This window comes from Eucyclogobius newberryi, unplaced genomic scaffold (assembly GCF_026437365.1).
Source record: "Eucyclogobius newberryi isolate DKJ021-1_F unplaced genomic scaffold, fEucNew1.0.hap1 SCAF_21, whole genome shotgun sequence".
Lineage (NCBI taxonomy): Eukaryota > Metazoa > Chordata > Actinopteri > Gobiiformes > Gobiidae > Eucyclogobius > Eucyclogobius newberryi.
In genome coordinates, this window is record NW_027315846.1 from 10,500,321 (window position 1) to 10,517,443 (window position 17,123).

Below are 17,123 nucleotides of genomic sequence, written 5' to 3' on the forward strand. Positions count from 1 at the left end.
CAGAACTATCAAACAACATCAAGGGAAATATTTGTCTGAGCTTTTTCTCCTTCACTTTTAGGTGGTGTTGATGGTGCAGATGTGACCCAGACTGACATGCTCTGGAAAAGAGAAGGAGACGAGACCACAATGCACTGCAGTCACAATAAAGGAGGATCTTATTTCCACATGTACTGGTACAGACAGAGACCTGGAGAACACATGAGACAAATTGTATTTACTACAACAAGTACAACCAGTTTTGAGCCGATTTTAAATCCGAAAGATTCAAAGTCACAAAACCTAATGCAGAAAGTGGCACATTGACCGTGGAAAAGCTGCAGCCTGTAGACAGTGGAGTTTACTTTTGTGCCTTCAGTGAACACAGTGACACAAAGTCATTTAAAACATGAACAAAAACTCAACAAAACTGAAAGAGAGGATACACCTGCAGCATTTGGCACACACTCAATATACTGTACAGTGGTTATGGCAACGTGACGCGGAAAAGAGTTATACAAACATCAGATAGTTGTTTAGAGTTATGTGACTATATGATTATATTAAATGACTTGAAAATGTGTTTCTGCCATTGCAACTTAAGATATGGTTCAGTTTTGGCTCATTTGTGTGAACTATTCTTTGAAAATAACAGATTTTGTACAGAATTTGATATTAGCTCTCCCATTTACATGAACTTTATTTTTACTTGAGTCAAGGTCAAATGTATTTATATAGCACATTTATAAATAGACACACTGCCCAAAAGTGTTCAATAACCAACAAGAATGTCATTCCTTGGACAACAACTTTCTACTTCTAAGTTAAAACCATCATCATCTCAACTGAACCTGAGATGCTGTTTCACATCGAAAGGCACAGAAAGATCATGTTTATGAATAAAAATGTTTTTAAAAGTTTCACTACACTGATAACTGTCCTCTTTGATCGTTCCTCTGTTTTCTGTTTAACCTCCACATCCCATACATCCTCTTCACCTCCTTTTGTTCATCACTTTCACACCTTTCCAAACGTGCTGATGCAGTACCATTGTCTGTACATAGAGGGCGATCTACCCTCAGTCTAAGAAGGTCATTTAAGGTGACGCATAAGAACTGCACATCTGAGCATCTTCCAGTTCATTGACTCAAGGCACAAACATGTTCAGACATATTTTCACCTTTCTGGCCATTTTGTGTTATAGATTACAAGTAAAAGGTAAGTTCCATTGAACAAAGTACTTTTATTACCACAGACTTTTTAAATGGCTGTTGTTATATTGATTATAGGTCAAGTTGAGGGCGCGGATGTGACCCAGTCTGAGATGGTTTGGACAAAAGAAGGAGATGACGCCTCGATGAGCTGCAGCCACACTAAAGGCGCTGGTTATCCTCAAATGTACTGGTATCGACAGCTTCCTGGAGAAACCATGAGACTCATAGTTTACACAATGTACGGCAAAGATGACCATGACTTTGGAGGGTTCAAAGGAAATAAATACTCAGCAGAGCGTCCCGATGCGGAACATGGGACGTTTACAGTGAGAAAAGTAACAGCTGCAGATACAGCCGTGTATTTCTGTGCTGTGAGGCAACACAATGGAACAAAGTCATGGAAACGCTGGACAAAAACCTCTTCAGACTCTGAGTGCACAGTAGAGGGGACTATTGACCACAATGTGTGAATAAAGACACGCCCACCAACGCTGCAAGTGCTGAAACATGTACAGGACTTCTCTAACACCAGAGTCTGGCTCCACCTCGGACAAAATGGCCCGTTTGGAAAAGGGTCTCCAAAGCTTCTTTTTACTGATGCTGTTTAACGGTAAGATTTCTTAATTAATCTGCATTATTTGGTGAAACTGGAAATATCATCCCATTTGTTTTGTCTGCAATTGTTATGAATCTGACTGTTAATTTAAACAAAAAAGACTTACTTAGTACTTGTAATTGTTTGATGTGGATCCCAGTTTGTGCATGAATTGTCCCGTTTGCAATAAAATAATGATGTAAATGTAAAGTTTTCCATTTAAAAGCATTTCACTGGGGCTCAAAACTCCTGCCATGGACACAACAGATAGATACTTTTGCAACATAATTTTGGCTGCAAATTAAAGAAGGACATTAAAAATAAATGTCTGACACAAACTGCACCAACAATCAAAAACTGGACAAATTATAACTGACATTCAAAAAATGAAGAATATGAAAATGTAACTTTTTGACAGACTTTTTTTTCTTGCTTAACTTTCTCTCTCTTTGTGTCGTGTTCCATTTTCTCACTTGTTGTTTCTTTGCTCAGGTGTGTGTTTTTCCAGTGTGAACCAGAAGAACAGTTTGTGTGAATCTGAAGGAAGGAACTCCACTCTCCACTGCAGCCACAACATGGGACAGTCTTATTATCAGATGTACTGGTACAGACAGAGGCCTGGAGAAAACATGAGACTAATCGTTTTCACAACGACCACATCAACTCCTGATTTTGAGCCTGATTTTAAACAGGGGTTTTCAGTTACAAGGCCGAGTGCTGAAAGTGGCACATTGACAGTGGAAAAGCTGCAGCCCGGAGACAGTGGAGTGTACTTTTGTGCCGTCAGTGAACACAGTGACACAAAGTCATTTAAAACATGAACAAAAACTCTACTATTACAGAAGACACCTGCTGCTTTTGGCAAACACTCACATTAAAGTGGCTGGTGGTGGGAAATGAAGCCACACGAGGAAGAAGTGAGCAGCATCACACTCCAGATGCAAACAAACACCAAATAAAGACAGATCATGTGCATGTTGTAGTCGTTTTTCATCACTTCATGTGCATTTTAACAACATATTTACAGTTACATCATTATTTTACAATCCAAACATGGCCATTGGAATTGTAATATTAAAAACCTGCTCCTAAAGTGGGACAAAAGAAGACAAAGAAATAAAAGATTAGTGTTAAAATTTAAATCTCAACACTATGAAACAAGGCCTGAAAGGGAAACATACATTTCTCCACAATTATAATTAAAAACAGAAGCAATTTCTAGTCTCACACTATAATGATCAAGGCTATTTTAAAACTATTCAGGACATGACCAACTTAATCCTATTGTTATTTCATCTTGTGTCTTTTATAGATTTGTCTCTGGATGTTGAATAAGTCCTGTTCATGTTAGCGCACAGCTAGTTCTGTTTGTCTTCTGGGAATTAGCCGAGTTCTGCTGAAATAAATACAAATGAAAAAGATCTCAGAGCCAGAGGAAAACTATGTTTGTAATAGTGTTTTTTGTCTCACAGCTAAAGGCTAACACACATTAACTCAAGTATAAAGCTGACAACTTGATAAAAGTACATAGAGTGAGATACTTTCTGTTTGACTGGACTAATTCCCACAGAGACATATATTAAAACTTATATAATATACATAGTAAACTGGTCCACGTACAATAAAACAAGGCTCTTTTCACGACAGCGATTCCGGGGGCTGTAAACATGCAGATCTTCACGTCCCGCTAACACCCGCCCTTTTATTTGACTTTACTACATAAAGTGCCACTTCACTCATATAAAACTAGATTAAATACTTATCACACTTACTATCACATCAAACAAAGTCCTAATAAAGCATTAAATCCTGTCATATGCACTTTAATAACTTGTATATTCTAAAGCGATCATCAGTTGTGAGCTAATGTTGATTTTGATTGATTTTGACATGTAATTTTACTGCAGACTGTTATTCCTACTGTAAATAGTCATGTTCTCCTGAGACTAAAGGTTAACTTCTTCAGAATAAATGACGTGGACAGTTTTGATTGGCTTCTTTTATCTCCCCTGACTCAAACTCCTCCCACGTCTTTCTCTCATCCTCAGAAACACACACACTCCGCCCTGAGTCAGCATCATGTTCAAGTTCACACTTCTTTTCTCTTTAGCGACTCTGCCTTTGTGCTTTTCAGGTGAGACCAAAAGCATTTGAAGCATTTTAATTCATCAGGACATAAAAATGAAACGTTTTTCCTTCTTTGTTTTCTTTTTTCTGCAGATCAGTCCAAATATGCGGTCGACCAAAGTCCCAAAAGCATCATCACAGCTCCGGTTAAAGAGCTGCTCATTAACTGCACCCACTGGAGCTCAGACTTGGACATGATCCTGTGGTACAGACAAACTGTTGGACTCACAGACCTGACCCTCGTCGCTTACGTCAGTTACTCCACTTTAGTTGTAGAAAAGAAGTTTGAAAGCTCGTACGTCGTTAGTGGGAGCGGGTCCAGTCAATCGTCTCTGCGTGTTCTGACTCTGGAAACAGCCTCAGACAGCGCTGTGTATTTCTGCGCGGCCAGTAGCCACAGTGACTGCAACAAAAACCAAGTCAGCCCAGAAATACTGAGGAATAACGGTTTTCACACACCTGCAGCAGCTCTTTGACAAGACTGATGTGATGTAATGTGCATTTAATCCAATAGAGGGCGCCGTTTGTCACAATAAGAAGCAGCATCAACACAAACCACGTTATTTACAGAATAAAGCACGTGTTATAATATAATAACACATAAATGATAGTTTCCAAACGTGCAGCAACACAGGGAAAAATAATATAAAATAAATAAAATAAATAAAATAAATAAAATAAATAAAATAAATAAAATAAATAAAATAAATAAAATATTATTAACTAAATATTTAACTTCACCTTTACTTTTTTAAGAGATCTAGACTTGATTTGTATTTTGACTTGAATAAATTAAAATCAGGTTCAGGCTCTTTAATTTTCTTGCATTTGTTTTGTTTGACCTGAAGTCTAAAGATGTTATTAGAAATACTTTGTACTTTCCAGTCCAGTTAAGAAATGCAGTGGAGTTAAACTAAATGTAAGTAAGTAAAGTACAAGTAATAGTGGCAAATTATGCCTACTTTTACTTTGTACTTTCCCCTTGGGCTCGATGAACAATAACCAATAGGAACAGCAGTGTTTTGTACCTCCCACTTTTACATAACACTTATCAAACTGAAACATGTGCATGAAAAGATAGATTTGAGTATGAATGCATAGCCAAAATGATCATGGAACTTTCTATAATTTTAATAGCCTTTAAAATTATACTGGCTTCAGGTATTTTTCATATATTTTCTGAATATGTATCTAATTCAGTATATATTGTGTATACTTGGCTAAATATATCGTACGATTTAGGGGAAAATTGTGATAATGGTTGTGACTTTTTGTTTTTTAAGGCTCTTCTACAAATGTCCATCAAACTCCATCTGAAATTGTCATTGAAATGGAACAACCAAGTGAAATCAAATGTTCTCACAGCATCCAAGACTACAACTGTATATTATGGTACAAACAATCCAAATACTCCACTCAACTGCAGCTTCTGGGATACATGTTCATGAAGGATGGATATCCAGAGAAAGGAGTGGATGTGGAGATGAAAGGTGGAGCACTGAAGGACCAGACTTGTATTTTAACTCTTCCAAAGAACAACGAGAGTGCCAAGTATTACTGTGCAGCGAGTAGCACAGTGAGTCAAAGAGGTCGACCCCATGACAAGAATATTGACTCTGATTAAAATGAGCTCACAGCCATTTGCACCTGGAGCATGTTGAGCTCAGCCAAATCTGATATAAAAATATAGGAACATGAAAAAACAGAGAAACCAACACCTGCAAATGTGGATTTCATTGTGTCATTGTAGTTTACACTTTATGTAAACCAGATGTTGAAATGTCCATGAATCTGAAGCCATGTTATTTCATGTATCACATTATTGTAATACAAACATAATTATTGCCTAAAGTACAAAATCTATGTTGGTTTGTGTTCTGTGGATGGAGCTGCAACTCCAGATTTAAAGACTTTACTGAAGACTTTACTGTCTGAGGGGTTTTTAGTAATTACAACTTTTGCTAAATGTACTTTCACTTCAGTATTAAGAAGTATGTTTCTCTTTGTAGACTTACTGATGCAAGATAAAAGAAAATTAGCCATAGACCCATTCAAATAAGTATTATTTTAATGTGTCATATTTTTTGCGCTGGAATAAAACTTCACTAGGAATGTCCAGTTCAAATCCTATTGCATATCTCAACCATAATTATGTTACTTATATCTGTGGATGTGTTATTCGTGAAGATACTTGGACCACTACTTGAACATTGGACCAGAAGATACTGCGGAGCAACCATCACCATGACATCATCATGACATCATCATGACACTAATTACTAAAGCTATAGCTCAACAACTAGAACCAACATATGAATCCATCATGTAAACTCCGCCCACAAACAGCCGCTATAATACAACTACTTCCTGTTCAAACAAAGGACAAATACTGTCGTTCTTGACGTGACTTGAACTTGAAGAAAAAACGTTTTATAATGATTTACTTTTGCCTGTTTTGCCTCATGACAGGTAATTGATTATGTGTGATTTATAATTGATGGCAAAAAAAAGGTTAAAATTAATGAATTTGCCGTACTTTTGACATTGTTGCTAATGTTCTTGTGTTTCCAGGATGCTGTTTTGGTCTTCAGGTCCATCAATCCACTTCAGATTTAATCAAACACGTAAATGAAAAAGTAAACATCTACTGCACTCATGGGAAATCAGACTACAGACTGATGCTTTGGTACCAACAACCATTCAGAGACACGGCCATGAAGTTAATCGGATATTTAAATTATAAAGAAGTCACTATGGAAAAGCAATATGAAACATCATTTAGCATCAGTGGTGATTTGGGGGGAACTTAGGCCAAAAACGGGTCACTGTCAATCCAGTTAGACGAAGCAGAACGGAGCGGAGTTTACTTCTGTGCAGCCAGTGAAGCACATCGATACAAAGAAAGTGACAAAGTGAACAAAAACTATAGCACTTTGTTTGATATTAGTGGTTTTCAGAGAGAGAGAAGCTGCACCTGCTGTTGTGGTTTATTCAGGTTTATGGGTGTCGTTATTAAAAGTGTTCTCAGGTTTTTGTATCGTCTATAATGAGATGATTTAGGATGTATTTTCATTACAATAATGTTCTGTTGAGTCCTGGAGTTGTAAAGTGAAGACCTGGACACATGGGAAGGCAATTTAGAGCAAATAAGTCTTTGGCCTCAAGTCTGAGTCGAGTCCCAAGTCCTTTAAGTCACTACAACCAAACGATTGAATATTGCTTATATTTTTTTGTAATTTATATGATTTTTTGAATTGTTCTTCTTCATAAAACGCTGGTCACAAATAAAAAAGTGGTGAGTGACATGTTCCAGTTTGTTCCTATTAAATGAAACAATAACTGTGTTTCCATCACTTTATTTTTAATGCACATTTTGAGGTAACGTGTGATAGAAATGTCACATTTCACATTTAGAATCCTTAATTCGCATAAAACGTCATACACTTGCTTGAGGTGGAAAAGCACATTTTGAAAAGTGGAAACATGTTTAATCTGTACATCTGATCATCAACTGTAAAGCTATATTTTTTAGGAGAAACATCTTGATTAAACTTTGACTGGATTAAATGGACTAATCATTGTCTCAATTAAGTCACGTCTGTAAATCCACATCTCTGCATATCGATGACTGCAGCAAAGTGAGGGACGGTCAGAAGCTTATGCTATAATAGTTAAATGATGTCAATTATGTTAATTGAGACGTGTCAACAATGGCAGAAGTGAAGGTCTCTCTGGAGATTATTCAAATAATTTAGGCAGCACTGACATCCCAAACATCTTCATGACCTGCAATAGAACAAGTCCTGTCTTTTTCTATGTTGTAGTGTCGTTTTTAGGACTATTGTGTTATGCAACAGTCCTTATTATACAGCAAAAATGCTCAATGAATCACAATAAACTTTAAAACATTAACTTTTTAAAAACATTTTCACAAATGCTGAAATTACAATCCTCTTCCCCCAAAAATGACAAACGACTAAAAATGTCAGAATATTTTTTCAAACCAGATAAAAACTACTTCAAGTTTCTGCCTGTTGTACTTTTTGAGATACAAATGTTTAATGAATAAAACTTTGATGTTTTAGTGTGTAAGAGCTGAATAAAATAATGAAATGTATGATTTGATGAAAATGCGTTGGTCTGAAAAGATTCAAATGTTTTGTATTGTTCCCATGGTTTATGTAAAAAATAAAAAGCTTGTCTGTGGAGTAAGAGTCACTTCCTGTCTGTCCTCAATTAAACGTCATGTCTTTGTGATGATACGTGTCATTCTCAACATGAGGTGGACTAAAGTCATCCTTCCTTTCATCACAACATTAATGATCACAGGTAAAGATGCATTTAACGTCTCTTCATTTCAAGCACATGTAAACTTTTAACAACTATTTATCACATTCTTTTGCAGCCGTGAGTCTAAATGAACATAAAGTCTTCCAGTCGCCTCCAGATGTATTTTTTAAACCCGGGTCTGAGCTAAAACTGACTCTGTCTCACCAAAGCACCAAATACGACACAATTTTATGGTACCAGCGACTAAATGGAGACACGGCGCTCAAACTTCTAGGGTACATGTACTACAAAATCCCCAACGCCGAGGACGCATTTACGGAGGCTTTTTCTGTGAGCGGTGATGGAGAGAGGGCGGCTCATCTTCACATCTCCAACCTGACCACCTCAGACTGTGGCGTGTATTTTGGAGCTGCGAGACAAGCCACACAGTCACAGGAACAAAGGAAACGCATCACAAAAACCTCTCAAATGATACGTTGGATTGAGTGGTCTGTGGTACAAGAGTCGCAGAAAAGAAAAGACCACGAAACTCAAGTTAATACAGAAAATGTCATTTCAAAGTGTTTTATATCTTTTGGACAATGGGAGAAGAATAAAGCCCAAATCAAACTGAGAGGACGTGTAGATTGTGGTGAAGAATATAAGATCTGAACTGTTCATTACAAACTGTCAAGACAAAGATGAAAATGATATAAAGTAGGTTTATATGTATTTGTTTTTGGTGGAATCTAAAGCATTTATTTAATACTTACTTTAGCCTTTGTGAACAAAATGTCTGAATAAAAACTGGATAAACTGAAACTAAATGCAGGTGTTTTTGTTGCTCAAAAATAAAAACATACATTCTTATAATAAAGCTTTGTCTCGCCACAAATCTGACTAGTTTAAATGTAATAACATCACAAAAACAAACTCCAGCAAAAAAATGTGCCTTTGAAATAAAAAGACACATGAACAAATGTGATATTTTATACATTTTGGAACTGCCAACAACTATTCATTTTTTGCCTTCATTCATCCAAAGATAAGAGAACTTCAGCAAATATCTGAAAAACATGATTAACTGAGAGCTTTGTCGTGCTGTAAAATGTATATATTGTATTGAAATTTAGGAAGCTGATGATTTGCTGTGATTTCTTTATCTATTTTTTATCAAGGGGCCTAACCTTGTCCCACCCTCGGATCATGTGACCTTGTGACACCTTTGATTTAAGCTTCATTCAGCACCATGACTCTCATCAACAACATGCTGTTCCTGTGTCTGACTCTACTGTTCAGATCAGGTCAGTTTGTTTTATATTTTTGTATATATAATTCTTCTTGGAGTTGAACCTAACCATGTTCTGTTCCTCCAGGTCTCTCCATCACAGTTATTCAGCCAACGAGAACTCTATTTACTGACCCTGGTTCTTCCACGAGGATCGACTGCAGTTTGGAGGGACGTCCAATGAACAGAGCTTATATGTTCTGGTACAGACAGAAGGTTTATGGAGCAAAGGTAGAACTGGTCTGCAGTGAATACGAAAGAAAAAGGGAAAATTTCCAGTGTTTAATCGATGGAGCCAAGAATAACTTCTCTGTCGTGATCAGTAATCTGGTCCCAGACGACAGTGGCACGTTCTACTGCGCTGCCTCTCACAGCGAAGCATTCAACCACATCACTGCACAAATAACACTGACACATGGTTTACAGGCGAGGGAAAGGGGCAGGGTGGAGTTCAACCCTTTAATACAATATAATACACAACACTTACTGTAAATAGTGCTTTTCAGGACTCCCACAGACGCTTTAGAGGAGAACAACAATAAATATAACATTATTGAAAGGTGGTTTTGAAGAGATAGATATTGAATAAAAATCAAGATCAAGAATCAACATTGTTTTGCAACTAATAGTTTGATTGTTTCTATGTTTAACATGAAGTCTTTTGTTAGAGCCTCAACTGTCAGAAAGTGTTAGAGAGAAGAAATAAACTTAAATGAACCCCACATTTGATCTACATAATGTCATTTACATGTATAATCACAAATAAAGAAGTTTATATGTGTGTCCCAAAGTTTAAACACATTATAACAATGTGATCCCACACTGACCTCTACAGGCAGCACGTGGCACTGCAATAGAAAACACATCTGGAGCCATAAGAACCTGATCAGATTTTTTGATAGATTTTTCTTGCCACTGAGTGAATTTATTCAGCTTAACAAGTGATTTGAAGATAAAATACATTGTTCTTTCAAGAATACTGCTTTAAAATATAAACTAAAGTACATTTTTAAGGACTTGGATGATGTGTATTCATTAGTTAAATCCCTCTAGCACTCTCAGGCCAACGTTGTAAATAAGAATTTGTTGTTAATTTTTTTCCAGGTAAAATAAATGTGATAAGTGCATGTGAGTAATGTGTGCTATATTTATCACATAAAATCACATAAAATAAACTGGTCTCTGAAATGACAACATGTGATGTAGATTTGATTCCTGATCAAAACAATAATGTTATAAATACTGTGGATGCCCCTGGCCTCATAAAAGAAAGTATTTTAAAAACAGATTTGGTCAACGTAGTTATTGTAGTTTTTATCACCACTAAAAACGCTAAAGAGTTTGAACAAGATATAACTTCCAACTCCATGCAAAGTAAAAAAACACCTGTCATATGACGTATGTGACGTATGTGACGTATGTGACGTATGTGACGTATGTGACGTATGTGACGTATGTGACGTATGTGACGTATGACATGTATGTGACACATGTGTGATGTCCTTCATCTTCTTCCTGTTCTATAAAAAGCTCTTCTCTTGAGCTTGTGTAAAGCTCAGTGAGATCTATAGATATGAGTGAAGCGGCGCTCTCAGAGGAGGCGGGTGAGAGCTGAGCTTTTTGTATGAAGTCTTTTCATGGTGGGGACATGGGGCACCGTGATACACTCCTATAGAGGCGCCGTACAAAAACCTCTGAGCGCTCACACAGGGCTGCTCTCACTGCACTGGGACAGGAACAGAGAGAAACAGGACAGAGACAAGTCCACATGGACACAACCCTCGCTCTGAACGGGACATTTCACTCACTGAGGACATTAGAATATCATTTATTATTTAGATTTTGATGCTACTGTCTCCAAATGACTGTGAGTCTATAAATATGACAGAGGCCTGTGACTGGAGCTGAAGTCTGTTTAGGAGACGAGGTGAAAGTCAGAGTTGTGGATAGTTGTGGCCACAGTCTGGTCTAAAGAGACTCTTGTTTCATGGAAGAAACAGTGAGTGTTGAAGCTGAGTTTTGATCTGCAGTAACAGCACTGTGACCTACACTGAACCTGCTTACTTTGGACCAGGCACCAGACTCACTGTTCTAGGTAAATATGATGTTTTTATGATGCTCTTGGTCTTACATGAAGTAGAATCACAGGTATGTTGAGTCTGCACAGATGTATATTGGTTCAGTCAAATGAATGATGAGTGTTTGTTGCTCTGTAACGTTTCACTGTGACAATGTGAACGAAGCTCACTTCGGGACAGGAACCAAGCTGACTGTTTTAGGTGAGCAAATGCAGTTAAATGTATAATATTTAAATGTTGTGGTGTGATAAACTGGCATTCGAGGCTGAGATCCATACGAGGACATTTTGATATCACGCTTGAGCTCTGTGCCAACTATGAAGCGTATTTCGGCCAAGGAACCAAACTGACTGTTCTGGGTGAGTAGAACCAACACAGCCTGATTCATTTATCTTTAACTATGACGGGCACATAGTCAGTAATGGTGGTGGTACATGTTAAAACAGTATTAGTAAAAGAATGACTGAAAAGCAGCTGGTTCAGTGTTAAGGCAATGGCTGAATACACTGTGTTTGGTTCTGGCAGCGAGGCTTTCTTTGGTGGAGGAACTAAATTAACAGTTCTGGGTAAGACACCATAATGTATTGATTTGTGTGCCTTTAATTCTGTTCTAATGTTGAAAATATAGTTATTGTATGGACTGAAGCAAGTGATTGGTAAGTCACTCATTTCCTGAGGACATTGGCAGTAAGTTTAGGAAAGAAATGGTCTGATTTTAGCATTGAGTCAGTTCACTGTGACTCTGGATCCTCTGAAGCCTTCTTTGGTGGAGGAACCAAACTCACTGTTTTAGGTAAGAGACCTAAACAACTACAGCATTATATTTGTGACTTACATACTTCAATTGAGTGACTTTTATTGGTGAGGTTATTATGTTAAGTCTTATTGCTGTGCCTTCGACAGTGAAGCTTACTTTGGCCAAGGAACTAAACTGACTGTTGTGGGTGAGTCAAAATGTGGCCATATAGTCACTTGTAGTATAGCAGTAGTTGTAGTACTTGGACCTGTTTGTGCCTAAAGGTAAGTACTGCAAATACATTTGAGTACAGAACTTTCACACTGTGACTAGCACCTCCGAAGCCTACTTTGGTGAAGGAACTAAACTGACTGTTATAGGTAAGAAATCTCCTTGAATTGCAAATAAAACAGCATAAACAGATGTATTAATATAGTCTACGTTTGTATTATAGTGCAGTATGTTTGGAGAATGTTAGAACGTTTCACATTCCTCTGATTTCTCTGGCTTGATCCAAAAGGTGGTAAGAATAAAGTAAATCAGTGTTTGTCAGAAACAGGTTAGATTCTTGGCCATATTGCAGTGTGAAGTACATTTACAAAACTCCAATAAGTCTCAGAAACGTTGAGCTTTGAGCTGTAGATTCAACATCCAAATCAATGCTAAACGTATCACATTGAACAAGGTTTTCATTTGCAAAGCCGGCCCTGGCCCCAAACATGTGCCAGTGGTAAAGACGTGATCGTGTTGAAGCAGAGGCAGAAAAAGCAGCACGTTTTTGCACAGTTGAGTCGCTCTGTGTTCTTACAACGAGGCTTACTTTGGAGCTGGGACCAAACTCACCGTTTTAGGTAAGAATGATGTCCTTCAAATCGTCCAAACTGCTTGTTACAAAGGTAGAATATGTCGAACCCTTAAATACAAACATTAAAGCATTGTTTTTGCAAGAGAAAAGGTGAGATCCGTGCTCAGAGTTATTAGGTTCTTATTATATCCACGTGTTACTGTGGGCAACCAGTACGAGGCTTACTTTGGAGCTGGGACCAAACTCACTGTCTTGGGTAAGAAAATGCATAAAATGATCACCTTTTATTCTAGAAAGTTGTGTTGTTGATTGTAAAACACTTTGAAATCAAGTTTTGCAGTGAAAACAATCACAAAACTCGCCCGATTCAGCACAAACTATTGATCTACAGCGTTTCAATGGATATAAAAGTTATTGATGAAGGTTTTCTGTTTTTAACATGAAATGAGGTGTTTTATTGAAGTGGGAAATGAAGCTGGGAAGGTTGAGGTTTTGACAGTCGCGTTGTAGCAGTGTGAACTACAACGAGCAGGCGTACTTTGGAGAGGGAACTAAACTGACTGTGTTGGGTAAGTCTTTGTAATCTCCACAAAGTCAGAACAAAAATCTGTTTCATGAGGAAAGATTCAGTTTCTTTTGGAGCAGTGACATAAACGGCTTTTGTATTTTGATCCAAATGTAAAGGAGAAAAATACTGGTTGAATTTGGTGTTAATCCGACTGGAGCATTTGAGGTAAAAGAGGTGGAGGTTTTAACAGTGGCAGTGGAACAGTGTGAACAACAACCGCTCAGGCTAAATATAATAATATCATAAGTGCTGTTGTTGTGAAGCATATATTTTTATTCCTGTGTTATTGTTATAGAAGAATAGTGTTCTAAGAATTATGAAGAAAATGTTTCACAGCAAAATCTGGAAAAACTGTGAAAAAACCTAAAATAGCCTTGATAAAACATGAGCTTAATTCATAATGTACAAAGACTTTAGAATGACTAAAATAATGGGTTATGACTTATGATATTATGTTACTGAGGTTGAATAATTGTGAATAAACTCTTTGTTCATGCTTTATTAAGGCCAATGAAGGTGTAGTTATTCTATGTAGTATTTTTGGTAAAACAAACAATATTACAGAGGTTTATATAGAATTACAAGAGAGTCGAGGTTAAAAACATTTGTTCTTACTAAACTCTACAATATCTGCAGATGAAACGACCTTGAATTTGCAGTAATTGTTTAAACACTGGTTTAATTTGCCGAGTTGTCACTGAATCACGTTGATGAAAATTCACGACAATTTCCATTTTAGTCCACGACACACTTTATCCATGTGTAAAACGTCACATTTCTACATGTTTATATTTTGTCCTTCTGCAGAATCGGACCATGCGGTCACACCACCAGAAGTACAAGTCTTTGTCCCGTCTGAGAGCGAGCGTCCCAGGAGAAGAGAAGACCCTAAAGCTAAGACGCTGGTGTGTGTGGCCAGGGGCTTCTACCCGGATCACGTGACCGTGTTCTGGAAGGTCAATGGACTGGACAGAACTCAAGGGGTTTCTACAGACAGCGCGGCCCAGAGGAAAGAAAAGCACTACAGCATCAGCAGCCGCCTCAGAGTGAAAGCCACAGACTGGAACAACCCAGAGAACTGTTTCAACTGCACAGTCCAGTTCTATGACGGGACAGGATACAAAGATTACACTGATGGAGTTTGTGGGATTAAAGGTGAGTCCAAGACGTTTACAATGGCCATCTTCAAAGAGGAAATGTCTCATCAAAAATGTGTCTCCCTCAGAAAAAGAAGAAGAAGAAGGTGGCTTGACGAGCTTGACTAGAGGTATGAAATGATGTATTATGTATGTGATGTGTTTGACTCTATGAACTCATCAGACTCTGGACAAGTCAGAAAATCAATAGTTTGGCCTCTATTATGTGATCGGTTATTTAAATGAGACTTATTTAAATGTGTCTTTGTAAAAATGGGCTTCAACTGCTTTTAAACACATCGACACATAGACAAAGCCAATCGAGGCTCAAATTATTTGCATTTACGTTTTAAAAATAGGTGCATCTGTAGCTTAATTGGAGAATATGCCCACTTACCAAAAGGTTTACGGTTCAAATGTGTTACAGTGTCACTTCAGCGCTCTGAGTGAACTAAAGAATGAATAATGCACCAATTTAATGCAACTTTGAGTGAGCAAAATACTGCATTTCATTTCAAAGGACTCCATTCATTTGCTATTGAGTTAAGGCTTGACACATGGTGAGTCATTATTTGTGTCTCTAATGTGTCCACAGAGGAATACCTGAAGGTCACGCAAACCGCCAAACTGTCATACGTCGTCTTCATTGTCAAAGGCGTCGTCTACGGGCTCTTTGTGGCTTTCCTGGTCTGGAGGATTCAGGTCGGTACAAAAATATGAATTGTTTGAGTTCAGCAGTGATCCTGAAAGTCTGAGTAACTGTGTTTTTTCCTGTTTTGTTACAGCGTTTGAACGGGAAACAAACCTGAGTCAAATTCAAGTTGGCGTCATCAGAAGAATCGTGGCATCAGAGTCTTTCATCGTATTGTCGCCTGGTTTAGCATCAAATCTGTTTAATCTATAAATGTTCTTGTTGTTCTTTTTTGCCCTCTGATATTTCTAAACGTGTGCAGCACTTTGAGTTGCTGATGTATTTTAATTGTGCGCTATAAGCAGTGGATTTTAAATATGTTATGTCTGTAAAGAGCTACTGAACGCTGTAATTGCTTAAGTTTTTAAATAAAACACATATTTGTTTCTTATTTGTCTTGTTGATCATGTTTGAGTTTCTTCATGAGTTCAGGGCTGATCTGTTGCATCATTTAAACATAAGAGTTTAAGGTTGTATTCACACTTGTGCTGGTTTGGTCCCAGTTTGAGCCCAATTTAATTCTGATATAAACTTAATTTGGTCCTGATTTAGTTCTAGTTTAGTCACAATTTGAATGTGGTGTTAGTGCAAGTGTGAATGCACCGGAAGAGGAATGTTTTCTGCTATTTGAGACAATTAATTACATTTTGAACTGCAAATGAAGCAGCTGCATTTAAAAACAACTGAACTTGAGCCAGTTAAAACACAACATACAAACATTATCTCCATATCTGCCTCAGCACCACGTTATACTCTTATTTATAGCTGCTATGGCTGTTTGAAGAGTTAAGGAATATTTTTGATTGTAAAATAAGTTTAAGGCAGGAATTTAGAACATGGCACTAACACTAACATGGATATTTTTGTGGTTAATAAAGTGAGAATACAAATATAAACAAGTATTATTAAATCCAAAGCAGAAGGATTAAACTAGAAGCACAAATGATTGCAAATGTATCGAGCGCTGACAGGAAATGTGTCTGTGGTGAGTCAAACCGGGTTAAAGCAGGTTTTAGATGCGAGAGGAAACAGGACGTGGTCACAGCATCTGCAAAAAGTCTCCTTTAACCACCTGCACCTGCCGCCCCCACACAACCCTGTCTGCACCGCCGCTCCTGCCACTTTCAGAACAAACATCTGGAAAATGTGACGTTTAGGTGTTCACTTCTGCAGGTTTATCTCGTGCAGTCGTTTATGTGCAGTTTGGCTTTAAACTAGATCACATGTAACGTCTGACAGAACCTGAAAAGTGTCAGAAGTAGAACATCACTTTTCACAAACTGTGGGTAAAGTGGGAAATATATATTTGCTGTTACCAAATACTGCAAAAAGAAATGTTGTAATTTCTCTAATAAGAGTATAAAACGATATTTCAGCACTTTTGTCAGGGTTTTACAGTCTTTTGTTTGATGTCTGCACTTTAACCTCAACTAACATTCAACACATTTATGTTGTATTGTAAAACTATCTCCTGATTATTCTGATATTTATATTGAGATGTTAATGTCTGTCAGTCTGGCCCACACCTATGCACACATCTATTGTGTTTTATGCATGTGTTGTTACATGTTTATTAATATAATTGAACATTAAGAAATGTGTGTAAAATGAGTTAAACACTTCTAATCACTCTTCAC

The 17,123-nt window shown here is 37.4% G+C and overlaps 1 protein-coding gene and 1 gene segment (V, D, J or C); both read left to right on the top strand.

Annotated features, from left to right (window-relative positions):
- Positions 1-1,139: 1,139 nt before the first annotated feature.
- On the top strand, positions 1,140-1,663 carry LOC140370998 (T cell receptor beta variable 7-6-like). The segment is given in 2 exon segments: positions 1,140-1,197; positions 1,269-1,663. Coding segments are annotated over 2 exon segments (453 nt in total).
- A 3,358-nt stretch (positions 1,664-5,021) lies between these two features.
- Positions 5,022-15,824, top strand: LOC140370999 (M1-specific T cell receptor beta chain-like). The gene is made up of 8 exons (XM_072458276.1): positions 5,022-5,076; positions 5,199-5,537; positions 8,321-8,680; positions 11,757-11,909; positions 14,467-14,814; positions 14,885-14,926; positions 15,391-15,497; positions 15,581-15,824. Exons 1-8 carry the CDS (start codon positions 5,022-5,024, stop codon positions 15,602-15,604), a joined length of 1,428 nt encoding a protein of 475 aa, XP_072314377.1. The 3' UTR covers positions 15,605-15,824.
- Positions 15,825-17,123: the final 1,299 nt, after the last annotated feature.